At 52.0% G+C, this 26,967-nt stretch overlaps 3 protein-coding genes across 7 annotated transcripts in view; 2 read left to right on the top strand and 1 right to left on the bottom strand.

Annotated features, from left to right (window-relative positions):
- Positions 1-16,292, bottom strand: part of EXOC3L2 (exocyst complex component 3 like 2) — a 31,094-nt gene extending 14,802 nt beyond the window's left edge. The window contains exons 1-3 of the mRNA XM_060186160.1: positions 16,208-16,292; positions 5,907-6,429; positions 1,701-2,328 (exon numbers count right to left, since the gene is read on the bottom strand). Coding sequence (XP_060042143.1) covers positions 1,701-2,328; positions 5,907-6,414 — 1,136 coding nt within the window. The 5' untranslated portion in view covers positions 6,415-6,429; positions 16,208-16,292. The remainder of the gene's footprint in view (positions 1-1,700; positions 2,329-5,906; positions 6,430-16,207) is intronic.
- PPP1R37 (protein phosphatase 1 regulatory subunit 37) overlaps positions 1-26,967 on the top strand; it is a 131,173-nt gene that overhangs the window by 94,870 nt on the left and 9,336 nt on the right. The gene's annotated exons all lie outside the window — the stretch shown is intronic.
- MARK4 (microtubule affinity regulating kinase 4) overlaps positions 25,043-26,967 on the top strand; it is a 34,007-nt gene continuing 32,082 nt past the window's right edge. For 2 of the 5 annotated variants that reach the window (XM_060186162.1, XM_060186163.1), the window contains exon 1: positions 25,048-25,402. In XM_060186162.1, the coding sequence (XP_060042145.1) occupies positions 25,352-25,402 (51 nt within the window). In that variant the 5' untranslated portion in view covers positions 25,048-25,351. Of the gene's footprint in view, positions 25,403-26,967 lie in introns of all 5 variants that reach the window. The other 3 variants (XM_007532860.3, XM_007532861.3, XM_060186164.1) reach the window with 2 other exon arrangements.

Below are 26,967 nucleotides of genomic sequence, written 5' to 3'. Positions count from 1 at the left end.
TTCTAGTTTTAGGAGCCCAGTACTTCTGCCTGCTGCCAGACATAAGTCTTATAGGGTTCTCAGCCATACCAAGGCTCTGGGACCCAAAGCAGAATGAGATCAGTGCTGGAGGAGTCATGGGGTCAGAGATTCTAGGATGGAAAGAGTCAGACATTGGGGTGTCTGGGAGATTGCTCAGCTGGTAGAGCACTGGACTTGCAGGCCTGAGGTTTCTGGTTCGATCCCTAGTGCTGCATGTGCCAGAGTGATGCTGTGTACATTCTCATTCTCTCTGTCTCTCTCTCTCTCTCTCTCTCTCTCTCTCACCAGTGGGGTCAATCAGAAGAACTGGAAGGCCCAGTGAGCCAGAGGCTAATGGAAGATCAAATAGTGCCAAGGTTTTGAGAACAGGAAGGTGGCAGCTAGGGAAGGAGCTCAGTTGGGAGGACACAGGACTTGCATGCCCAAGGCTCTCAGCTCCAGCCCTAGGCTCAGCTTCACTTCACTGTTCCTGGACTCTTGCATTTAGGGAGAGAGAGAGAGAGAGGGAGACACCACAGCACCAGAGCTTCCTCTAGCACCATAGCACCTCCCAGGTAATGTGGGGGCTCAAACCTGGGCCACAGATATGGCAAGGCAGGTGCCCTACTCAGTGAGGTATCACTCAAGCCTTTAAGTCTTTGCCAGGGCTTTGTACCTGCATGGTTTCACCACCACTGGTGGACCCACAGGTGCAAGGCAGAAAGAGAGAGGAGAGACACCACAGCACTACTTCACAACTCATGAAGCTTCCTCTTTCATAGTACCAGGGACTCGAACCCAGGTCCTCATGCATGACAAAGTGGGCACTCTACTGGATGAACCATGTTCCAGGCCATAAACCTCTTTCTATTCTGTTTTGTTTTTGCTTTTAACAGAAAGATAAGAGTAAACAATCAGGTGCTGGGCTTAGAGGGATGGAGGGTGCTAAGAGTCCTAGACTGCAGCCCCAGTGCTGAGAACTGGAGGGGCCCAGGGCTCTAGGAGGAAAGGCGTTCAGGTTTCAGTGCTGGGAGTGCTAGTATTCCCAGCAGAGGAGAGACAAAAGGAATCAAGTTCAGATGGGCAGGTGTGTGTTTGTGTGGGGGGGTGTGTCACAACTTAGCTGGGTGTGTGTGTGTGGGGGGGACTCTGTCCTGCCCTTCCCTCCCCATGTGCTAAATGCATCAGCTGTTTCTGCAAAGCTGTGGGAGGTGCAGTCTGGGAGGTGGCACAGTGGATAAAGCCTTGGATTCTCAAGCATGAGCCATCTGACTTCAATCCCTGGCATGGAATGTGCCAGAATGATGCTCTGACAAGCTAGCTCTCTCTCTCTCTCTCTCTCTCTCTCATATTTTATTGAGAGAGGGAGGGAGGGAGAGAAATCAGCTTTCTGTTCAGTTCTGGCTGATGGTGGTGCTGAGGATTGAACCTGGGACTTTGGAGCCTCAGGCATGAAAGTCTTTTGCAGACCTTTGATGCCCGGCCTTTTCTTGGCCCTTCTCGGTCTCTCTCGTTAAGAATCGGTCTTTTCTTGGGAGATACTAGCACTAGCTGGTGGCCGGGAGTCAGGGTAGAGGGGTGGTGTCTGCCTGCATTTGCCTTGCATTCTGAGCCACTCGAGATGCATTACCAAGTTTTTGCTGTTTTAATGCTTAGGGGCCCCCGGAGGTGACTTGGCCGAGCAGGGTGTGGGGGCTTACCTGGGGTACACCTGGTTGTGCCAGTGCAGCAGCGCGTAGCGGTCGGCCAGCGGAAGCCTCCGGCGGGCAGCGAGCCCGAGCCACTCGGCCAGCGCGTCGTGGTAGCCGCGCAGGTAGACGGCCGAGGCGCCCAGGCCGGCGGGGTAGGCGGGCGCCAGGCGGCCTCGGGCCACGCCCAGGTCTTCCAGCAGCCGCGCGCGCAGAGCCTCCAGCTGCGCCGCCAGCCCCCCGGGGCTCCCGGGCGCCGCCGCCTCCAGGCGCTCACGCGCCGCGCGCGCCACCGCCTCGGCCCAGCGAGCTCTCAGCCTGCGGGCTGCCCCCGCGCCGCGCCGCCCGTCGGCCGCCTCCTCCTGCAGCAGCACCTGGCCCAGCTGCGCCACGGCGCCCGCCCCGACGGCCGCGCCCGCGCCTGGGCCCGCCAGAGTCTCGCGCACCAGCGCCCAGAGCTCGCGCTGCAGCGCCTCGTACAGCAGCGCCACGTCCCGCGCGCGCCGGCCCGCGGCCTCCGCCCGGGGGGGCCCCAGCGCGCCCCCCGCCGCCGCCGCCAGCTCCTCGGCCTCCAGTTCCAGGATGTGCTCGTCGGCGCGCGCCAGCTCCCGCTGCTGGATCAGGCTGAGGATCTCCAGCACTGCGGGGGAGGGGGGCGATCAGCACCAGGGGAGGGGGGGCGGACGGCCCTCTGGAGAAGTGGTGAGGAAGACGGGTGGGCCCAGGAAGTGGCAGGCATCGCTGCTGCAGTGCTCCACTTGCCAGAGTGATGCCCTGGTTCTGTCTCTTGTGAAATAGAGAAATCTTTAAAATTAATTATTCACTTTTTCATTTATAAGATAGAGACAGAGAGAAACAGGTGGAAGAGGGAGAGAGACACCTGTAGCATTGCTTCACCATTTGTGAGGCTTTCCCCCGAAGGTGGAGACTTGAACCTGGGTTCTTGCACAGTGTTCAGCGGAGTGCACCACCACCCAGCTCCTCCAACACTACCATTTTTAAATAAAAATTAAATAGGGTAGGGGAGAAAGCATGATGGCTATGCAAAAAGTCTTTTATGCCTGAGGCTCCCAAATCCCAGGTTCACTCTCCAGCATCAACATCAGCCAGAGCTGAGTAGTACTCTGGTAAAACAAACAAACAAAACGGGGTCGGATGGTAGCTTAACCAGGGGGTTAAGCTCACATGGTGTGAAGCCCAAGGACTGGTGTAAAGATCCCGGCTCCCCACCTGCAGGGGTACCGCTACACAAGTGGTGAAGCAGGTCTGCAGGTGTCTGTCTTTGTCTCCTCCTCTCTGTCTTCCCCTCCTCTCTTAATTTCTCTGTCCTATTCAACAACAACATCAATAACAACAACAACAATAATAACCACAACAAAGATAAAACAACAAGGGCAACAAAAAGGAAAAAAAAAATAGCCTCCAGGAGCAGTGGATTCGTGGTGCAGGCACTGAGCCCAGCAATAACCCTGGAGGCAAAAACAAAAAAACAAGACAGCTCCCTGATAGCACATCTGCTTTGCCGGGCACAGGACCCAGGGTCCAGCCCAGCCCCACCGCACTGGAGGAATCTCAGGTGCTGTGGTGTTTTTCCTTCTCTTGCTCTGTCTGTCTCTGTTTCTGTCTGCAGTCACAACAACAAATAAAAAGTGCCCAACTGGGGAGTGAGTGACCAGAAAGCTGAAGTTGAGGGTTGCTGGGGAGGAGAGGGAGTCAGGGAAGGGAGGAGGGAGATCTGAAAGACTAGGAGGGATCAGGCTGGGAAGAGGGGAGGAGATAGGAAAAAGGAATGGAGGAGGGCCAGAGGGAAAGCAAGGAAGGGAGGCTGGGGGCTGCTCAGTGGCACAGCACAGGACGTGGGTGTTTAAGGATCCAGGTTCAGTCCACCACACCACATAAACCAGAGTTGAGTGGTGCTGTGTTATGTGTCTCCCACCACCCCTCAACCATCTATCTACCTTTCTTTCTTTTCCTTTCTTTCTTTCTTGCTTTCCTTTCTTTCTTTTATCCACCAGAGTTCTGCTCAGCTCTGGCTTATGGTAGTGCTGGAGACTGAACCCGGACCTGGCAGACTAAAGTATGAAAGTCCTTCACAGAACCAACAAACAAAAATCTTTAAAATGTGTTGTTATGTATTTGTGAGAAGTTGAGAGACACAGTTTGAGAGGGTGTTTTGTGATGGTTTCCCTCTGTAGGAGGGGACCTAGGGCTTGAACCCATGGTAATGTGTGTGCTCTAATGCATGCGCCACTGCAGGGTCCTGTGATAAAGACAATTCTGAAGGAAGGACATGGAGAATTCAGGGGCAACTGTGCTAAGGGTCTGAGGGAGAAGTGGGTATTTGGGCATGGGGTAGGGGTCTGGGCAGAAGCTCAGGGAGTGGGCTAGGGAGTTAGGAACAGCTTTGGGGGTACCCTGGCACCCTGAGTTTCAGCTGAGGGGGAAGGTCTTGCAGTCACCGTGGCCCAGGGTTACCCCAACACCTCCACCACCGCTCCCCCCTGCTTCCTCCCTGGCAGAGGAACTATTTCCTGGCCAGCGCTATTTCTGCCCATCCGTTTCCAGAAGGCGGGGTGAGCACCCCCTCCTCACCTCTCGGCAGTGCCCTCCCAGTCCCGGGGGAGTGGGGCTGAAATAGCCCCTGCCAGGAAGTGGAGGGTATGGGAGGAGGGGCTGGAGGGGGCTGGCGCAGGAGATAAAAGGGAGGGCTGGTCCAGGCTGGGGGTGGGCCCAGAGAATGGGGGTGACAGTGGGGGTCGGTGGCCACCTGGGAGGTGGGGCAGTGGGTAAGGCATTGGACTCAATGAGGTCCTGAGTTTGATCCCAGGCATCACATGTCCCAGAGTGATGTTCTGATTGTCTCTCCTTTCCTCCCTCTCCTTCTTCCATTAATGAATAAATAAAATATTTTTAAGAGGGGGGTGGGATGAGGGGTGTCTAATGTGGGATTGAAATGAGGGGTTGGGTAAGCAATTGAGAACTGGGCTTGTGGGAGTGGGAGGTGGAGATGAGTTTAGGTGGAGGGAAGGGTGTGAGTGTGAAGTGACCTGGTTGGGCAACAGTGGCAGGATCCAGGACTTGTATCCCTGAGGTTCTGTGTTCGAGTCCTGGCACTGAATATGCTGGAGTAGCACTCTGGCTTCTCTGATATCTCCGTGTGTGTGTGTGTGTGTGTGTGTGTGTGTGTGTGTGTGTGTAGATGATGTTTTTTTTCATTTATTTTTTTCCCCTCTCTCCCCTTTCTCAGAGCCCTACTCAGCTCTGGCTGAAGATGGTACTGGGGATTGAACCTGGAACCTCAGAGCCTCAGGCATAAAGGTCTTTGTGCATAACCATTATGTTGTCTCCTCAGCCCTCTCTAAATTAAAAGTCTGGATGCGTGTTGGGGTGCACTTAGACATGAGGTTGGAAATGATGGGGGGGCACTGGAGTTGGAATGAAGCAGGTTGACTTGGCAGTTGAGAAGGAGCCAGGGCTGGGACACATGAGATGAAGGAGTTCAAGGTGGCTACTGGGGGTGGCTTGGGGTCAGGGTGAGGCTGAAAAAGGAAGGGGCAAGGCTGGCAGTTGGACCCTGAGATGAGATCAGAGGAAGGGGTCATGGAATGGGGTTGACAGTGAGGTTGACAATGAGGTTGGGGTGAGAACATGGACAGAGTTAAAGATGGAGCCTGGGAATGGGGCCCGGGATTGGGGCTGAGTTCGGGCTTTGGGGCTGACATTGGGGCACCAGGCAGTATTAGAGTTGGGGGTGTTATGAGTTGAATAGAGGAAAAGGAAGGAAGAGAAAGAAGATGCGAGTGGGGAGGCAGGTGGTCGTACACCAGGTTATATCGTACAGATTACAGTGTGCAAGGACCTGGGTTCAAGCTCCAGCTTCCCATCTGCAGGGGGAAGAAGCTTCATAAGCACTGAATCAGGTGTTTTGTTTCTCTCTCCTCTCGCCCCCCTTCCCTCTAGACTTCTTTATCAGATCTAGATCTAGATGAGCTATACAGATGCCTGAAAGTAAGAGAAAGATGGGGCACTGGAGGAGAGGGGACCAAGGCTGGCAGCTGAGTGCGCCACTGAGGCCCGTTGGGGTGTGGGTTGGGGTGGGGGGCACAGAGACAGAGGGGAGCAGGGACTGGACTTGGGGGGCTGGGTGTGCATGCAGATGGGGGGGGCCAGGATGTGCCTAGGTGCCAGTGGGGGAGACAGTGGGGGCGGGACGCTCACCTGACAGCGGTTCCTTCACCTTGGGGGGCTCGGGCACCTTGGGCGGGGGCTCCGGGGCCGCCTCGCCCGCCGGCACCACCCTCTCGGCCAGCGAGGCCCGGCGGGGCTTGGGGCGGCCCAGCCGGAGGAAGGCAAGGCCGCGGGCCGTGTCACCCGCCTCGTCGTCGGCGGAGCCGCGCAGCCCCTGCAGCCGCGCCAGGAGCCCGAAGTCAGCGGAGCTGCGCCGGCCGCCAGGGCCCAGCACGCGGCCCAGGAGCGAGCGGGGCTGCAGGGCCCCAGGGCCGCCCGCCCTCCGCGCCCAGCCCAGCCGGAACGGGGCCAGGCCCGCCAGCCGCTCCAGCGTGGCGCGCCGGCCACACGGGGCCCCATTGGGCAGCACCGCTGGCTGCTCGGCTTCCTCCTCCTCCAGCCCCGCGCCGTCCTCGAAGGGGTTCCGGGAGGACCGCAGCGGCAGAGTCCCCGCGCGCACGTGGGGGTCCGACACCCCCAGACTCTTCAGGATGGGCATTGCGACAGTGGGGACCTGTGTGGGGAACAGGACGGCTGTACTGGGGCTGCTGGCCCCTGCGCCAGCAACCCCTACCCCAGAGCCCAACCCAGGACATTGCAATTCTTTTATTATTTTTAAATATATTTAAAGTTATATTTTGAGCAAGCGAGAACCCAGAGCCCTGCTTATTGGTGGTGCTGGGGATTGGACCTGGGACTTTGCAGCTTCAGGCATGAAAATCTTTTTGCATAACTTATGCTATCTTCCTCACACTTTTAAGACATACTTTTATTTATTTTATTTTAACGACAGAGAAAGAACAGAGCACTGCTCAGCTCCGGCTGATGGTGAAGCTAATGACTGAACCTGGGACCTTGGAGCCTCAGGCGGGAAAGTTGCTTGCAGAGCCGCTGTGCTTTCTCCCCAGCTGCCATTGTGCTTCTTGCTGTCGTTATTTCACTGCTGCAGGCATCTTCTCATTCAGGAAGAGAGACAGACAGAGAAAGGGAGAGACACCAAAGAGCCTCCCATGTGCTGGGGATAGAACCTGAATTGTTCCACACAGCAAGGCAGGCACCGTGTCTGGTGAGCTTTCTGGCCCCACAGTGATACCATTTAATTAGGTGATTAATTCATTTATATCACCAGGGTTATTACTGGAGCTTGAGACCTGCACAATTTACCATTCCTGGTGGGATTTATTTTACTTTTTTTCTTAATTAAAATGTTTTATTACCTTTATTTATTTATTGGATATATACAGCTAGAAATCAAGAGGGAAGGGGGAAGTAGAGAGGGGAGAGGGAGTTGGGCGGTAGCACACCAGGTTAAGCATACATAGTACGAAGCACAAGGACCCGTGCAAGGATTCTGGTTCAAGCCCCCAGCTCCCCACCTGCAGGGGGGTTGCTTCACAAGTGATGAAGCAGGTCTGCAGGTGTCTATCTTTCTCTTTCCCTCTCTATCTTCTCCTCCTCTCTCAATTTCTCTCTGTCTTATCCAATAAAAAATGGCTACTAAGAGCAGTGGATTTATAGTGCCAGCAAGCACTGAGCCCCAGCAATAATCCTGGAGACAAAAAAAGAGAGAGACAGACAGACAGACACTTGTAACACTGCTTCACCACTCACAAAGCTTTCCCCCTGCAGGTGGGGACTGGGAGCTCGAACCTGGGTCCTTGTGCACTGTAACATGTGTGATCAACCAGGTGTGCCACCACCTGGTCCGTTTTACTTTTTTCTTTATGGAGACTGAGAAAGAGGTGTAGAGAAGGAGAGACACCCACAGCACTTTTCTACCACTTGTAAAGCTTCCCTGTTTACAGGTGGGGACTGGGTGGGTTTGAACCTAGGTCTTCATTGTAACATAAGCGCTCTACCAGGCACACTACCGCCTGGTCCCTTAAACAAAAAATGATTTGTTTAGTAAAAGAAGATGTTCTGGAGATGGGGGGGTGGTAAACAGTGTAATGGTTATGGCAAAGAGACTGTCATGCCTGAGGCTCCAAAGTCCCAGGTTCAGTCCCCCTGCACCACCATAAACTGAAGCTGAGCAGTGTTCTGGTAAAACAAACAAAACAATGTTCTGGGAGTAGAGACAGTGCAGGACAGTGGCATGAAGGTCCCAGCTGGCCCTGGGTTGTAGGATTTGCTCGTTTTCATTGATACAGCGTCAGGGAATTGAACTCAGGGCCTTGAGTATGGGCACTGCTGCTGAGTGACTCCCCCAGGCACAATTCCTTCTCACCCTTTTATTTATTTGTTACATTTAGAATGAGGATCAGGGATTGGAGAGAGCTCACCAAACAGGACACCTGCCCTGCCATGCTTATGGCCCAGTTTGGAATCCCAACACCTCCTGGGAGATGCTATGGTGTCTCTCTCCCTCTGTTTCTCTGTGTCCCAATGACAAGGCTGCCCACTGTGGCATCTCAGGGTGGGCCACAGTGGGCACAGGGGTGGACCCTCAAGCTCGAGGTGGTGATCCTTGGCATCCTGTATGCAGGGTGATGCCCTGGTGGTGGCCGCCACCGCCGTTTTCTTCTCCTTCTTCTTCCTCTTCTTCCTCTTCTTCCTCTTCTTCCTCTTCTCCTCCTCCTCCTCCTCCTCCTCATCTTCCTTCTTCTTCTCTCTCTCTCTCTCATTACTCAATAGATAAATCTTTAAAAAATAAAAGGTCTACGTGTGTGAGGCCCCAGCTGCATGTGGAATCACAAATAAATAATACTGAAGGCACACAGAGAGAGGAGAGACACCACAGCACGGCTCCACCACCCATGAAGCTTCCCTGGAGCCATTCGAGGTGCTCCGGGTGGTGCTAGGAATCCAACCCAGGGCCTCCCACGTGGGAAGGCATGTGCTCTACCCGGTAAACTATGATGAGTTCAGGCTTCTCTGCATTTCTGTATCCCTTGGTCCTTCTACCTGGAGGCCTGTGCTCCATGTTGCCTTCCTTTCTGCTTTAGGGCCAAGCCCTAATGCCCCCTCCTCCAGGAAGCCCTCCCTGATGACTAGGCTGTAAGATCACCCCATCATACACCTTGCCCTCTCTGGGTGATCACCATCAAGGTTGGATGAGTCTGAGTCCTCCACTGGATTATGAACCCCAAGAGGGCAGGGCTGGGGCTATCTTGGGGTAGCACTTTGTCCCTGGATCCCAGGGCCGGCAAAAAGGGGACTAATGCTAAACAGGAAGCAAAGGGAGGAGGCAAGGGCTTCATTCCTTGGGAGGAGGGTGGTGACTCAAACTGAAGAGGTTGTTTATTTGTTTGCTTCACCAGCTCTGGCTGATGGTGGTGCTGGGGACTGAACCTGGGACCTCAGAGCCTCAGGCAGGAGAGTCTTTTGAAGAACCACTATGCTGTCTGCCTAACCTGCTAAGTGGTCTTAAGAACTAGATCACTCAGGGCCTGTATAGAAGAATCAGCTTTTCTGCCCAAGGTATTGGGGAGCCAAAAAAGGGAAATTTTAAAAACAATGACTTAGTCCCGGGAAGTGGCACAGCAGATAAGGGGCAAGACTCTCAAGCATGACGTCCCCACATGTGCCAGCGTTGTGCTGTGCTCCTCTCTCCCTTGTCTCCTGTGTTAATTTCTTAAATGATGAAGCAGAGGAAATATGAAAAAGTAGAAGTTACCGGAGCAGGTTGGGGATATGGTTTGGGAGCAGAGCACATGCTTAGCATGAGTGAGGCCCTGGGTTTGGTTCCCCCCACCAAAAAAGAAGTGAGAAAGGCACAGAAAGCATACTTCATCTGCAGCTCTAGGTCTGCGGGCTGAGCCCATCTCATGTCAGCGCTCACTCTGCTTCGGCCTGACTTGCTCGTACTCTAGAGTGACAGGGTCAGGGTGCTGGCTCAGTGGGGAGAGTGCATTCCTTGCGTGCCTGGAGACCCAGGCTCTGTCTCCAGCACTTGCTGAAGTGGCATTCTGGTCTCTGTTTCGTAAAAAAAAAAAAATGAATATACATAAAAGCGAATTGCTGCCTGGGAAGTGGCACAGTGGACAAAAAGGTGGCCTTCTCAAGCGTGAGGTCCTAGGTTTGATTCCTGGCGTCACATGTGCCTAAGTGATGCTCTGGTGTCTTCTCTCCTATCTCTCATTAATAAATGGGAAAAAAATCTTTTTAAATGAGTGAATGATTTATTTATTTATTTATTTATTTACAAGAACCAGAGCATCACTCTGGCACTGATGCTGAGGCTGTGCTCCTGCTATGCATATGAGACTCAGCCATGTCTACCTCTGTGACTCTAGATGGGTTATCTTACATGTTGTATACTACCCCACTGTTCTGTGATGACAGAGTCATGTCAAGACAGTCCTCTGTCACTTCTTTTCTTTTTTTAATTTTTTAATGTTTATTCCCTTTTGTTGCCCTTGTTTAGTTATTATTGTTATTGTTATTGATGTCATTGTTGTCTAATAGGACAGAGAGGAATGGAGAGAGGAGGGGAAGACAGAGAGGAGGAGAGAAAGACAGACACCTGCAGACCTGCTTCCCCGCCTGTGAAGCGACTCCCCTGCAGGTGGGGAGCCGGGGGCTTGAACTGGGATCCTTACGTCAGTCCTTGCATTTTGCACCACGTGCGCTGAACGTGCTGTGCTACCACCCGACTCCCTTGTCACTTCTTTTTTATAGAGACAGAGAAATTGAGAGGGGAGGGGAAACAGAGAGAGACACCTGCAGCTCTGCTTCAGCACTCATGAAGCTTTTCTGCTGCAGCTGGGGACCAGGGGCTTGAACCTTGACCCTTGAGCATGGCAACTCATGTGCTCTGCCTACTGAACATGTGGTTTCCCTTTAAGCATGCTCTGGCCAATGACAGACCTCATAAGGAAGCAGTTCTAGACCGTACCACGCCTCCTGGGTATCCCTACTAGGTGTGTGTTACCACACTCTATGGTGCTTATTTACTTGCTCACTTATTTTCTGCTTCCAGGGTTATCACTGGGCTCCAAGCCTATATGATTCCGCCACTCTCTGCATATTTTGTTTTGGGGGCATAGGTTGAGAGACAGAGAGAGGAGAGACACAGCAACACTGCTCCACCGCTCATGAAGCACCCCCCCCATACAGGTGCTCCCATGTGGTGGCTGGGGGCTTGCACCCAGACCCTCGTGCATGATAAAGTGTGCACTCTACTGGCTGAGTCATCTCCCGGCCTCCTGTGATTCTCAACATAACCGCTCCACAGGTGTTTCTCAGAAGGTGTCTTATGTCCTAAACGACTAATCGCCGCAGACAGTTACACATGCACACATACCTCCCTGGTGGCTGTCATGAGGTTCTTAGTGACTGGGGCTGGGTGATTTGTCTGTCCAGGGGGAGGCTAGGGAAGCCGGTTCTGATGAGGCCCCTAAGTTGAATGGGTGGGGACAAGAGACTCTCCATTTAGAGTAGGGAGTTTCCTTCTTTCCATGCCAGCATTAGTTTCTGGACTTCAGCTGCTGATTCTCAAGGATCCTGATGTTAGGAACACGGTCCATGGGTTAGACACATGGAGAAAAGTGAGGGGCCAGGCATTGATGCACCCGGTTGAGCACACACATTACCATCCATAAGGAACTGGTTCAAACCCCTGATACCCACCTGCACCCCACAGTGCTGCTGCAGGTGTCTCTGTCTCTCTCTATCTGTCCCTCCCTTCTTAATTTATTTATGTATTATCAAAAAATAAATCAATAAATAGAGAAATTGTTATCAAGAGGCGTGAATTCATCGTGCATGCACCAAGCCCCAGCAATAAGCCTGGTGCCAGGCTAGCATCGTGGGAGAGAGAGACCGGGAACTTGTGGTTGAGTGGGAACGCAATGCAATGCCTTTATTGATCAGGGAAAACACCTTTATATCTTTTGAAATGGAAGTGGTAGGTCGGAAAAGGAAATGGCTAGGAGAGGGGGTGGAGAGAAGAAAAGGTAGCAAGCTTCCATAGTAGCCGTTTCTAAGGTTCTAACCAGTGGGGATTAAACCAATACCCTGCAGGCAGGGCGGTTCTCAGGCAAAACAGTGATTATGTAAATAGACCACAGCATCAAGCAATGCAGGGGACCTGGTGTAATGACCAACAGCCTGGTGAAATTTAAAGTGCAAGAGAAGAGAAAAAAAAAAAAAAAGGAGGAGGAAGAGTAGAAAGAAAAATGAAGCCGCAACAAAAACAATAAAATATCTAGAAGTGAACCTAACCAAAGAAGTGAAAGACTTGTATACTGAAAATTATGAGTCACTACTCAAAGAAATTGAAAAAGACACAAAGAAGTGGAAAGATATTCCATGTTCATGGGTTGGAAGAATTAACATCATCAAAATGAATATATTACCCAGAGCCATCTACAAATTTAATGCTATCCCCATCAAGATCCCAAGCACATTTTTTAGGAGAATAGAAAAAATGCTACAGATGTTCATCTGGAACCAGAAAAGACCTAGAATTGCCAAAACAATCTTGAGAAAAAAGAACAGAACCGGAGGCATCACACTGCCAGATCTCAAACTGTATTATAGGGCCATTATCATCAAAACTGCTTGGTACTGGAACATGAATAGACACGCTGACCAGTGGAATAGAATTGAGAGCCCAGAAATGAGGCCCCACACGTATGGACATCTAATCTTTGACAAAGGGGCCCAGACTATTACATGGGGAAAGCAGAGTCTCTTCAACAAATGGTGTTGGAAACAATGGGTTGAAACATGCAGAAGAATGAAACTGAATCACTCTGTTTCACCGAATACAAAAGTAAATTCCAAGTGGATCAAGGACTTGGATGTTAGACCACAAACTATCAAATAGTTAGAGGAAAATATTGGCAGAACTCTTTTCCGCATAAATTTTAAAGACATTTTCAATGAAACGAATCCAATTAGAAGACTAAGGCAAGTATAAACCTATGGGACTACATCAAATTAAAAAGCTTCTTCACAGCAAAAGAAACCACTACCCAAACCAAGAGACCCCTCACAGAATGGGAGAAGATCTTTACATGTCATACATCAGATAAGAGTTTAATAACCAACATATATAAAGAGCTTGCCAGACTCAACAAGACAACAAATAACCCCATCCAAAAATGGGGGGAGGACTTGGACAGAATATTCACCACAGAAGAGATCCAAAAGGCTGAGAAACACATAAAAAAATGCTCCAAGTCTCTGATTATCAGAGAAATGCAAATCAAGACAACAATGAGATATCACTTCACTCCTGTGAGAATGTCATACATCAGAAAAGGTAACAGAAGCAAGTGCTGGAGAGGGTGTGGGGTCAAAGGAACCCTCCTGCACTGCTGGTGGGAATGTCAATTGGTTCAACCTCTGTGGAGAACAGTCTGGAGAACTCTCAGAAGGATAGAAATGGACCTACCCTATGACCCTGCAATTCCTCTCCTGGGGATATCACACATCCATCCAAAAAGATCTGTGTACACATATGTTCTTGGCAGCACTATTTGTAATAGCCAAAACCTGGAAGCAACCCAGGTGTCCAACAACAGATGAATGGCTGAGCAAGTTGTGGTATATATACACAATGGAATACTACTCAGCTGTAAAAAATGGTGACTTCACCATTTTCAGCTGATCTTGGATGGACCTTGAAAAACTTATGTTGAGTGAAATAAGTCAGAAACAGAAGGATGAATATGGGATGATCTCACTCTCAGGCAGAAGTTGAAAAACAAGACCAGAAAAGAAAACACAAGTAGAACCTGAAATGGAATTGGCATATCGCACCAAAGTAAAAGACTCTGGGGTGAAGACTCTGGGGTGGGTGGGTGGGTGGGGAGAATACAGGTCCATGAAGGATGATAAATGACATAGTGGGGGTTGTATTGTTAAATGGGAAACTGGGGAATGTTATGCATGTACAAACTATTGTATTTACTGTTGAATGTAAAACATTAATTCCCCAATAAAGAAATAAATTAAAAAAAAAAAAGAAAAGAAAAATGAAGCCAGGCCACCACTGAAGGCTGTATACCAACTTTAACTCAGAATGGATCACAGACCTAGATGTGAGCGGGCGACTATAGAATCCATAGAAGAGAACATTGGTGAGACCCCGTGGGACCTAACATCAGGGATGTATTTGGAGACTCAGCCCTATGAGCAAGGGAAACTAAAACACGATTCAAGAAATGGGACTACATCACATTGAAAAGCTTCTACACATAGCAAGGAAATTCCACAGGCATAACCAGGCAGCCCAGCGACTGGGAGAAGGTATTTGCAGAGCACACATCTGGCAAGGAGTTGATATCACACATCTGTGAAGAAATCATACCTCGCTCAACCCCAGTAATCAGCAGCAGCACCACCATTATCCAAATAAAAGGTGGGCAAAGGAGTGGACTAGCCTGCTTTCTAGAGAAGAGATACACATGGCCCACAGACATAGGAAGAAATGCTCCTCTTCACCTCTCACTAGAGAAATGCAAATTAACCCCCCAAAGAGACACCACCTCACACCTGTCAGAATGACTCACATCAACAAATCAAGAGATGGCATGTGTTGGCAGAGCCCTGGAGAAAAAGGGACTCACCACTGCTGGTGGGTGTGTAAACTGATGCAGACTATGGAAGACTGAAGAGTCCTTAAATAAAAGTGGAATAGCTTTATTATTCAGCAATAGCACTCTTAGGCATTTATCCAGAGGACATGAAAACACTCATTTGAAGGGACATATGCACCTCTTTGTGTATAGCTGTGTTATTCACAATAGCCAGAGTGGACTTTCCTGCCTGAGGCTCTGAGGTCCCAGGTTCAATCCCCAGAACTACCATAAGTCAGAGCTGAGCAGGGCTCTAGTTAGAAAGAGATGGCCTAAATGCCCATCAACAGATGACTGGCTAAATAAGTTATGGAATCGAGGGTGGGGAGATAGTGTAATGGTTATGCAAAAATACTCTTATGCTTGAGGCTCCAAGGTCCCAGGTTCAGTCCCTCCCTCATAGGCCAGAACTGAGCAGTGCTTTGGTAAAAATATATATATGGAATCTGTACTTTGAGGAATACTAGTCTGCTATCAAAAAGATGGTTTGTCTTTTAGGACAAAATGGATGGAACTTGGAGGTGACTATGCTTAGCAAAATAAGAGATGAAAAACACTTCCAGAGGGCTTCATTAATATGTAGAACACAGGGAATTGAAACAACTGAACTTGGAGAAAGAGAGAGTGTATTTTCAAGGAGCCAGTGAGTGTGTACAGAGAACTTTGGTGATGGGTCACTCATAAGTAATGTTAAGGGAGGAAGGAAGGAAAGAAAAAGAGAGAAAGAAAGAGGGACTGGGGAGACAACATAATGCTTATGCAAAAAGATTCTCTTTCCTGAAGCTGTCAGGTCCCAGGTTCAATCCCTAGGACTACTATCAGCCAGAGCTGAGCAGGGCTCTAGTTAGAAAGGGAAGGTTTGAAACCTGCTCCACCTCTTGTCCCCTTAGTCCCTGGGAAGGTGGTCACCATGGAAACCCTTGGCAGAAGTCCTCAGCACCCCCCTATACCCACATGGCTCCATCACCCCCCAGAACTTACTCTAACACTCCTCCCTCTATTAACTATCTCCTTGAACACCCCTCCAAATCAAAGATACTCTGCCCCTCCAGCTGAAGTCAGCCTGCCCCAAGTTGCCTGACCCCCACATTCACCCCCGAAATGAGTGCAGCAGCACCCTCAGACCGTGTCCTGCATCCTCCGCCTCGGGTGGGAGCACAGCCTCTCCTCTTGGGTCTCTCCCCTTCCTGGCGCCCATATCCTCCCCGCCACCGCGGCCCCCTGCAGGCCAGGCCCCCTGACTCACTTCCCAGCAGCCCCCAGCCCGCCGGCTCCTTGGCTCCTTGCAGGATGTCTCGGCCCCTAGCGCTTCCCCCTCAGCCCCGCCTCCTCTTCCTCACTGCCAGTCCCTGGGAGGGCACCTCCCTGCTACCAAGGCACCCCCATCCCTGTCCTGTCCCCACTCACTCCCAAGTCACCTCACGCACCCCCTCTTCATTACTGGCTGTCACCTCCCAGACCCCAGCCCTTGGTGACAAGTCAGGCTCTTGTCAAACTTCAGACCCAGACAGGACCCTGGTGTCCCCTGCTCTGCTCTTTAGGGGTTCCCTAGCCGCTGCCTCCCACATCTCCCCGGCACCCTCTTCCTCTCCCCTGTCCCCCTTCCCCCCTGTCCTGTCCTCCATCCTCACATTGTACCCCACATTATCTCTCTGCCCCCCAGCTTCTGCTGGTTCGGGGCTCATGTGTTCTCCAAAGTTGGGGTCCCACCCCAGCCTGCCCCTTTTTCCCTCTCATGCCTCCCTCCCCGCCTCGTACACTCACGTCTGTGATCCTTCTGTCTCTTGTGACTGTCCTGTCCCTCTGTCCTGTCCTGTGGTCACTTCGCCCAAGACTGCTGAGAGCTGGGATCTGGGGGTGGGGGGGTAGAGGAGGGCAGTTTCCTGCCAGGAAACCCCTCCCTCTCGGGGGCCAGGGCGGGAGGCCTATCTGTCTGCCCGCTCACTCAGGCTGGGTTGGGAAGGACCCCACCCGCCCACCGCCTGCACGCCTGTGGCCGGAACCACCCGCCACCCCCCGCCCGCTCTTCACGCCTGCTGAGGTGCCAACACCATCCTGGGCACCCTGTGAGTCGCCTGGAGTCACCCCCCCCCTTGCTGGCTGGATGAAGCCCAGTGGTCGGTGGAGGGCCCGTGAGCTGGAGGAAGGTTGCATAGATTGGGGAGCTCAGAGCTCAGATCTGGGGCTCCTTGGTGTCCCTGATCCCCAGTCCCACAAGCCCCTTTTTGCCTGTCACCTTGCCCCAGCTGAGGGGACGGTCCCCTACCTACAAGGTCAGGCTTGTCAGTCCCCTCCTAGCTCCCTCCCTCCATCTGAACTCATCTGCTTCCTCTATCTCCTTTGTACATAGATGTCTTTCTTCCTTCCTTCCTTTCTTTCTTTTTTTTAATTAATTGAGTGGAATTGTTACAGGTTTAAAGCCCTCCGTCCCCACCTGTTGGGGGGAAGCTTCATGAGCAGTGAAGCAGGTCTGCAGGTGTCTTTCTTTCTCTCTTTCTCTCTACCTCTCCCTTCCCCTCTCAAATTATGTCATATCAAATAAGAAAGAATTAGCCTCTGGGAACAGTGGATTTGTCACATGGGCACTGAGCCCCAGTAAAAAGCTTGGTAGCAATAAGAATAATAATTAATAAATAAGTATTTTTAAAAATGTATTTTACCTTTTAATTTATTTTTATTGTCTTTATTTACTTATTGGATAGATGCAGCCAGAAATTGTGACAGAAGGGGGTGATAGAGAGGGAGAGAGACAGACACCTGCAGCCCTGCTTCACCACTCGTGAAGTTTTCCCCTTGCAGGTTGAGACCAGGGGCTCAAACCTGGGTCCTTGCGTACTCAACCAGGTGCGCTACCACCCGGCCCCTATAAATAGGGACTTTGTGTCTATACTGTTCCACCACTTGAGACTCTCTCTTCCTCCCTCCCTCTCTCTGTTTTTAAAATATGTTAATTTGTTGATGAATTTTGAATAGAGTCAGAGAGAAATAAGACCGGGGAGGGGGGAGAGTGAGAGAGAGGGTGGAGGGTAGACAGCATAATGGTTATGCAAAGAGACTCTTGTGCCTGAGGCTCCAAAGTCCCAGGTTCAATCCCCTGCAACATCAGAAGCCAGAGCTGAGCAGTGCTCTGGTTAAAAAAAAAAAAAAAGTGAGAGAGAGAGAGACCAGCAACTGACCCACTACTTGTGAAGCTCCCTGCCCCTCTTGCAGTTGGGACCAGGGACTTGAACCCAAATCCTCCAGCACGGTAACTTGTGTGCTTTACTAGATTGTACCACCACCACCCCAGAAACACTTTTTTTCCCTTTCTTTCTCCCATTCACCCTTCGAGTGTGTGTGTGTGTGTGTGTGTTTTACTTGCCACCAAGGTTATCACGGGATCAGTGCCAACACTATGAACCCACTATTCCCGGTGGCCATCCCCCCCTTTCTATTTTATTTGATAGGACAAAAATTGAGGAGGAATGATGGATAGAGAAGGGGGGGCGGGTGGTGCTGCACCTGATTAAGCACACACAGTGCAGTGCGCATGGACCCGGGTTTGAGACCCCTGTCCCCACCTTGAAAGCTCCACAGTGGTGAAGCAGGGGTTGTAGGTGTCTCTCTGTCTCTCTCCCTTTCTATCTCCCCCTCCCTTCTCAATTTCTCTGTCTCTGTATAATAATAAAAAATAATTTTAAAAGAGGAGAGAGGCAGACACCTGCAGACCTGCTTCATCTCTTGTGCAGTGTCCCCCTGCAGGTGGGGGAGTGGGGGCTTGAACCTGGGTCCTTGGCTTGGTAATGTGTGTGCTTAACTGGGTGCACTACCAGCGGATTCCCTCCTTCCTTCCTTTCCTCCCTCCCTCCCTCCCTTCTTTCCTTCCTTCCTCCTTTCCTTCTTTCTTTCTTGACCGAGGGTGAGAGACAAAGTGGGACAGAGACAGGGAGGGGAGAGACACACTAGCACAGCCTCCCTGGTGCATGGTACTCCCTTATGGGGTGTGTGCTCAAACTCAGGTCCTTCTGCACGCTAAAGCGTGCACTCTATAGGCCAACCACCTTCTAGCCCCTTTAAAATACTAATTTTATTGTTGAAATAATATCTGTATTTATAAGAGTATTTTTTCAAAGATTTACATTGGTCTTTTAAAAATTTTATTTACTGTTGGTTAGAGACATAAATGGAGAGGTGAGGGGCAAATAGAGAGGGAGAGAGACAGAGAGACACCTGCAGCTCTGATGCTATTCATCACCCATGAAACTTCCCTACACACACACAGATAGGGGGCCAGGGGCTTGAACCTGGGTCCCTGCGCACTGTAGTATGTGTGCTAAACCAGGTGCACTATTACCTGGCCGAGTTTCTATTTTTTAATAATTTAAAATTATTTTATTTTTAATGATATGTGCACTTAACTGAGTGCACTACCGCTCAGCCCCTATTATATTTTAATGAGAAATATACAGAGAGACCAGAGCACTACTCAGCTCTGGCTGACGGTGGTGCTGGGGAGTGAACCTGGGACCTCAGAGCCTCAGGCATGAAAATCTTTTGCAGAACCACTATCGTGTCTCTCCAGCCTGAGAGAGAGTTTCATAAGAGACAGCGAAGCCCCTTTCTTAGAGGGTAAGAAAGATAGAGATAGGAAAGACACCACAGCAGAACTTTGCCACTAGAGAACCCCCACCCCCACTCCTATATTTTCAACAAGGCATAATTTGCATAACCTTAAAACACAGCCCTTTAAAATGTACAGTTGGAGCCAGGGATATTGCATTGTGGCTGTGGATAAGACTTTCCTGCCTGATGGTCCGGGAGGTGGTACGGTGGATAAGGCATTGGACTCTCAAGCATGAGGTCCTGAGTTCAATCCCCGGCAGCACATGTACCAGAGTGATGTCTGGTTCTTTCTCTCTCCTATCATTTCTCACGAATAAATAAAATATTTTTTTTTAAAAAAAAAAGACTTTCCTGCCTGAGGCTCTGAGGGCTCAGTTTCAAACCCCAGCACCACCATCAGCCTGAGTTGAGCAGGGCTCTGCCCTCTCTGTCTTTTTCTCTCAATGAAATAAAACAATTAAATTATTGTTTTTTTTTAATTTTTTTTATTTTTATTTATTTATTCCCTTTTGTTGCCCTTGTTTTATTGTTGTAGTTATTATTGTCGTTGTTGTTGGATAGGACAGAGAGAAACGGAGAGAGGCGGGGAAGACAAAGAGCGGGAGAGAAAGATAGACACCTGCAGACCTGCTTCACCGCCTGTGAAGCGACTCCCCTGCAGGTGGGGAGCCGGGGTTCGAACCAGGATCCTTATGCCGGTCCTTGTGCTTTGCGCCACCTGCGCTTAACCCGCTGCACTACAGCCCGATTCCCTAAATTATTGTTTTTTAAGTGTACCTTTGGGTGGGAGCCGGGTGGTGGCACACCAGGCTAAGTGCACATAGTACGAAGCACAGGACCATGCAGATATCCCAGTTCGAGGCCCTGGTTCTCCACCTGTAGTTGGGGGGTCACTTCACAATCAGTGAAGCAGGTCTGCAGGTGTCTTTCTCTCTCCCCCCCCTCTCTTTTTTTTTAGATAGAACAGAGAGAAATGGAGAGAGGAGGGGAAGACAGAGAGGGGGGAGAGAAAGACCCTCTCCCCCTCTCAATCTTCCTCTTCTAACTCAATTTCTTGGTCCTATACTATAAAAAAAAAAAAAAAGGGAAAAAAGGACCTCCAGGAGCAGTGGATTTATAGTGCTGGCACCGAGCCCCAGCGATAACCCTGGTGGCAAAATAAATCAAGTGTCCCCTTGGGTGATTTTTAGCACAGTCACAAATCTGTGAATTAACTGTTCATAGTGGACTCACACAGTAAGATTTTTTGTGTGTGTGTGTCTGGCTTACATTACATAAGGATTATAAAAAGTCTCATGCCTGAGGCTCTGAGGTCTCAGGTTCAGTGCCCAGCACCACCATAAGCCAGAGCTGAGCAGTGCTGTGGTTTAATTTTTTCCCCTTTTTATTACCCTTTTTTTATTGTTGTTGTGGTCATTATTATTATTGTTGTTGCTGATGTCATTGTCGTTGGATAGGACAGAGAGAAATGGAGAGAGGAGGGGGGGAGAAAGATAGACACCTGCAGACCTGCTTCACCACTTGTGAAGTGAACCCCCTGCTGGTGGGGAGCCGGGGCTTGAACTGGGATCCTTATGCCAGTCCTTGCGCTTGGTGCCATGTGTGCTTAAGCCGCTGCACTACCGCCTGGCCCCCTTTAATTTTTTTTTATTCCTGTGTATACATACCATTTTTGAGGTTCACCCCAGTGGTAGTCTCCCCTTCTTTAAGCCTCAACCTCACTCCCAAATCTGGGAAGAATGTTTGGGGTCAATTCTAGGCTTCTTTCTTTTTTCTTTCCCCTTGTGATTAATAGTGGGTTACCAGATTGTAAGATTACAGTGTGTATTTCTACATCATACCCACCACCGAAGGAAGTTCCCACTTCCCTATATATCTACCAGAGTTCTCACAAGTCTGATAGTTTGCTTGCTTCTATGTTTTTGTTTGTTGATTTGCTTGCTTACTTGTTTTGTAAGTTCATGTGTATCAATTCTCTAGATTCCACCTTGAGCTTATCTGGGAGCCAAGGAGAGAGAGAGAGAGAGAGAGAGAGAGAGAGAGAGGGACACACACACACACTCACACCCAAGTCTGGTGGGTGCTGTGTGTAGAGGGGTGTCTGCTGCCCCCGTGTGGTGAGAGTAGAACTGCAGCTCCCTGTCCCATAGCTGGGGGAGGAATTAGGGATGACCCCTCAGTCCTGGAATCCCCATCCCCAAGACCCCACTCTCGGGTCTGCAGAGCTGTGTGGAGGATGCAAGTTTCTAGAAGTCCATCCTGCAGTTTTCCCTTTCTGCCCCCCACCATCACCGAGACTCTGGGCACCCCATTTGCTGAGCAGTAGTAAGACCAGAGGGAGCCCGGCTATCATCACTTGCAGACAGGCCACTACAGTGGTCAAGCACTCTTTTTTTCAACTTGAATTCTGGAGTTTGGGTTCAAACCTTAGCTCCAGCATATGGCTCTCCCAGATGATTTTCCTTTTTTATTTTTGGCATTTGAAAAGATTTAACTGATTTATTAACATTACGTAGACAGAGAGAGAAGAGAGAGAACCAGAGCATCACTCTGACATATGGGATACTGGGGATTGAACACAGGACCTCATGCTTCCACTCCAGTGTTCTACTCACTGTGGCATCTCCCAGACACTTTAAACTGGGTGCCAGGCAGTGGCGCACCCAGTAGAGCCACACACATCACCATTCTCTAGGACTCAGCTCCAAGCCCCCAGCCCCCCCCTGCAGGAAGGAAGATTGACAAACAGTGAAACAGGGCTGCAGGTGCATCTCTCTCTCTCCCTCCCTCTCTCTCTCTCTCCCTCTCCCTCTCCCTCTCTATCTCTCCCCATCTCAAATTTCTCTCTGTCCTATATAAAGGAGTTAAAAAAATAAAAAGATAAAAGGAAAAATGGCCACTAGGAGTGGTGGATTCATCATGCAGGCACTGAGCCCCAGTGATAACCCTAGTGGGGGAAAAAAGAAGTCTGAGTTAGCAAAAATCTTTATCTGGACAGTGCGCTGCTTTGCCATGTGCCTGCCCCTGCTTCTAGCCTGGCTCCCACTGTGCTGAAGGAAGCTTCGGTGCTGAGGTCTCCACGCATTCTGGCACTCTGTCTCTGTCTCTCTGTCTGAAAAAGTCAGCCTGGAGCAGTGAACCAGGTGTACCACTGCCCAGCCCCTTGTATTTGGGGGGGTGGGGTTGACTCGAGAGCAGTGCTCAGCTCTGGTTTATGGTGGTACCAGACTGACCCTGGGATGTCTAGCGTACAAGTCTGGTGTGTTGCCAGTGCACTGTCTTCCAGCCCTGGTTTTTCTTCCCTGGGCCTCAGTTTCCTCATCTGTAAGTGGGGCCGGCCCCCAATGGGCTGGATGGCCACAGAGACACCATGTTCTCTCTGCCCAGGACACAGGAAGCCTCTGTGAGCTGATGTGGCTCAGCTGATAGCACTGATGCACCTCAGGGGTGGCGGCAGGAACCTCGATGTATATCACTTGCCACGGTCCACCATGCAAACATTACCAGGTTCCTTTGGTGCTGTGAGGTCAGAAAAGCGTTCTGTTGTAGGAGCAGCCCACTGCGGAGGAGTTCCCCCAAAGACACAATAGCTATGGAGGCCCTGGGGATCAGAGATAACAGACGTGGTGAGTGAGTCTCCACCTTCGCCGGTGCTGTCACTGCTCAATGCGATGCTTACTGAGGGCTGCCTGCCTGCACTGGAGTGTTGTCACTCCAGCACGTTGCTGTTATTCATCCTCATGTCCCATCTTTAGAAAGAGAGACCGAGTGGTCCGGGAGGTGGCGCAGTGGATAAGTTTTTGGACTTTCAAGCATGAGGTACGGAGTTCAGTTCCCGGCAGCACATGTCTGGTTCTTTCTCTCTCTCCTGTCATTTCTCATGAATAAATAAATAAAATCTTAACAGAAAGAAAGAAAGAAAGAAAGAAAGAGAAACCAAGGCACAGGGCTAGCATAACGGCTCTACTAAAGACCTTCCTGCGTGAGGCTCTGAGGTTCTAGCAACACCATAAACCAGAGCTGAGCAGTGATCTGCAAAGAAAAAAAAGAAGAATGAAAAAAAGGAGCAAGAATTAGGCCTCATGCTAAGACAGCACGAGTGGTGTCTGGTTGCCAGGACCCTGAAGCTCACTCTTTCTCTCAGCCCATCCTGCTCTGGGGGATGGGCAGCTGGTGAAATAACTCACTTGGATAATGCACTGCTTTGCCATGTGCACAGCTCGGGTTCGAGCCCAGCACCCACCACATTGAAGGATGCTTTGGTTTTGCGGTCTCTTTCACTCTTTCGGCCTCTCTGTCTTGATCTAAAATAATTACAGGGATCACATGGTACAAACCCCCAAGCCCCATCTGCAGAGGGGACGCTTTGCAGGTCAGCAGGGCTGCAGGTGTCTCTCTTTCTCTCTCCATCTCTATCTCCCCCTTGCCTGTCAGTTTCTGTCTATTCAAAATAAACAGCTGCATTAGTATTGAGTGCTAATAGAAGCACAGGCATTCCTTTCTGCCAGCAGTTTGCCCCTCTGGAGGTGAACCCCATTCTTGTGCTCCTGCTTCAGCCCTACAGGGAGCCAACTCTTAGGAGTCTTACTTTTTTTTTTTTTTAATATTTATTTATTCCCTTTTGTTGCCCTTGTAGTTATTGTTGTTGTTATTGATGTAGTCATTGTTGCATAGGTCAGAGAGAAATGGAGAGAGGAGGGGAAGACAGAGGGGGAGAGAAAGATAGACACCTGCAGACCTGCTTCACCACCTGTGAAGCGACTCCCCTGCAGGTGGGGAGCCAGGGGCTTGAACCGGGGTCCTTACGCTGGTCCTTGTGTTTTGGGCCACCTGCGCTTAACCAGCTGCGCTACCGCCCGACTCCCGGGAGTCTTACTTTATCGTCATCATTCTATTTTACCACCAAGGTTATCACTGGGGCTGGGTGCCTGCATGATTCCACCACTCCTGGCGACCATTCTTTTTCTTTTTGCTAGAGGTGTGTGTGTGGGGCAGACACTGCAGCACTGCTCCACCACTCACGAAGCCTCCCTCTTGCAGGGGCTTGAACACCTCACACAGGGCGAAGTGTGCACTCTACCCGGTGAGCTAAATCTCAGCGTCCTATTATGTTTTTTAATGTTTGTTTACTTTTTTCACCACAGCCCTGCTCAGCTCTGGCAGCTGCTGCTGCTGGGGTGTGAAAATGGGGCCTTAGAGCTTCAGGCAGGAGAGTCTTTTGCAGAACCATCACACTGTCTCACGGCCCATTATTTTATCCATATAAGATGTATAGAAAATTTCATCGGATCACTTCTTGTTATTTCTTGAGAATTTCATTTGAGAGAGGGGTGGGGGGAAGTTGGAGCACCCCTCTGGTACACGCGGTCCCAGGGATGTGGCTGGAAACCTCAGGCGTGCAAGCCCCGCGCTCTAGCCGCTGAGCTATCTCCCCGCCTAACTGTAGACTGAGCAAGTGAAGCTCCAAAGGGCTGCTTCCTGCTGAATCACCTTTGGGCAGCAAGCTGTCAGTCGGGGGACGGGAGACAGGCGCCAGCACCCGCAAACTTGCAGCTTTCTGGGGACGGGGAGGTAGCATCTCCTGGTCGGGCTCAGACGCCCCTCCCCCCAGCACCACCAGACCTCCGTCCCCCCCAAACTTCCTGCGCCCCAGGACTGGGGCTGGGAGGAGCCAGGTTCTCGCTTCTGGGGCTTCTCCTTCCAGGCTCTCTGCCTATGTCTCTGCCTTCTCTCTGTCTCTGTCTCTTTGTGTGTCTCTCTCTGCCTCTTTGTCCCTCTGCATCTCTCTGTGCCTCTTCCAGTGTCTCTCATGCTCAGTGTCTCTCTCTGTCTCTGCGTCTCCCTGCGTCCTTGGCGCTCTGCCTGGTCCTTGCTCTCCTCTGAGCGAGGAGGCGCCCGTGGGAACCCGCGCCCCGACCTGCCCCCGCGCCCCCGCCCCGGCGCGCCCGGACCTGCGCCTTTAAGGGCTGGGGGGGCGGGGTACCGGCGCCCCGCCCTGCGCGCCCCTCCCCCTGACGTCCCTTCCTCCGGGCCCCTCCGCCGCCTCCGCCGCCGCCCGGCCGGCTCCGCGCCCCCTCCCCTGCCCCCGCCCGCCGCCCTATGGCGCCCCGGGCCCGTTCCGCGTGGGGCCACTAGGACCCTCGGCGTCCTCTTCCCTCCTCTCCCGCGGTTCCCACCCGGGTGCCCACGGCGCCCAGCTTCCCGGCCCGCGTCCCCCAGGCCGGCGGGGGGGGAGGGGAAGAGAGGGGACCCCGGGAACCCCGCCCCCCCCGACCCGGCCGCCCAGTCCCCCGGGACCCCGGGAAAATGTCTTCGCGGACTGCGCTGGCCCCGGGCAACGATCGGAACTCGGACACGGTGAGTGGGGGGCCCCAGGGGAGCCCCGAGCCGCACCGGCTGCCCAGACTCCCCTCGACTGCGGTTCTCCTGCGCCCCTCAAGCCCCGACCCTCGATCCTCGGACGCACCCACCTCAGACCCAGGCGCCCAGGCCTCTGCGCATCCCCCATACTGGCCCGGCCCGACCTCCGGGGCGCCCCCCTCACAGGAGCCCTCGGGGTTCCCCTGCAGCCTCTTCCGTTCACTCGGGCCTCCGCCTCCAAGAAGCCCCCCGTCCCCCCACACCGTCCAGGCGCCCCCAGCCCGGCGCGCCCGTGCCCCTCCCCACCCGCGTCCAGCGAGCCCCTCCCGGCTCCGCGGGGCTCTTGGCCCAGCGCCGCCGCCTGCATGGGGGCCGGCCCCCCAGGAACCCCACCCCCTACCTCCCCAGCCCTTCTGCGTCTTCCGGATCCCCGGGGCCCACCGGGCACCCCCACAGGAAGCCGGCTCCCCCCTTTCCTGTGCCCAGGCCCAACCTCAGCAAGGTCTCGTTCCCCTGGCCAAGTCCCCAACTCTGGGGCAGTACTGGGTGCCCAGCGCCCAGGGCCCCCCAACATGTCCTGGGACCCATGCCCCTGACCACCTCCTCTCCTAGGAAGCCGGCCCTCTGACTGCGGGCACCCAGCTCAGGCTCAGCGTCTAGGCCTGGAGGGTCGAGGTCCGGCCTCCCCCTTCCTCTATCAGCATCCCTGGCTTCAGGCAGCATCCCCTCTTGAGCCCCCCAACATGTTGGCGCCTCTTAGGCCAGACCCTCCCTGTGGACCCCATCTTTGCTACAGACCCGGATTCAGACCCCACCCCATTGCTGTCCCTGGGGCCTGTTTCTTCTTTGTCTGGGGGTGGGGGTGGAGGTCTGGGCTCTGAAGCTTCCCAGCACCCCAAGACCAGGTCCAAACCCCTTCTCGGGAGAACTCTGGGTTCCGGTTTCTCAGCCCTGCTCCCTTCTAAGCCCTGACCCCTTGGGGTCTGTGCTGCGCACCTTCTCCCCAACTTTCAGGCCTCTTGGGCTCTGCTTAGGTGGGTCTTTTCCCATATTTTGGGGGGGTCGGGGGGCACTTCTTTCTGGCTCCCAGCATATCTAAACCCCTCCCTCTGTGACTTCTAGGCTTTCTCCCAAGTCCAAGGCCCCCAACATCCTCAGCTTGTGAGTGTACCCCTTCACACCTCTCCCAGCTCTCCCAACCCCCATGTCACAGCACAGAAAAATCCAGGGAGCACCCCCTCCCCCAGTGCCCTTGTCTCTCTCAGCTTTCAGTCCTTCTAAAGACCCCCCTGGCCAACCACGCCAAGCTGCTCCCTTGCCGAGTCCTTGTCCATCTCTTCCTTCCAAAAAAATATTTTACTTAATGAGAGAAACAGAGCATCACCCTGGCACACATGATGTTGGGGATCGAACTCAGGATCTCATGCTTGAGAGTCCAAGTCTTAATTCCCTGTGCCACCTCCTGGGCCACCTTGTCCCTTTCCCTAGGCCAGCCCTCTCCCTGCCCCTGCCCCTTACCTAGCCCCCTCCCCAGGTTTGTGTCTGTTACCTTTGTCCTCCAG

The sequence above is a fragment of the Erinaceus europaeus genome, chromosome 2, assembly GCF_950295315.1.
Source record: "Erinaceus europaeus chromosome 2, mEriEur2.1, whole genome shotgun sequence".
Taxonomy (NCBI): domain Eukaryota; kingdom Metazoa; phylum Chordata; class Mammalia; order Eulipotyphla; family Erinaceidae; genus Erinaceus; species Erinaceus europaeus.
This window is presented reverse-complemented; position numbering and strand designations above follow the sequence as displayed.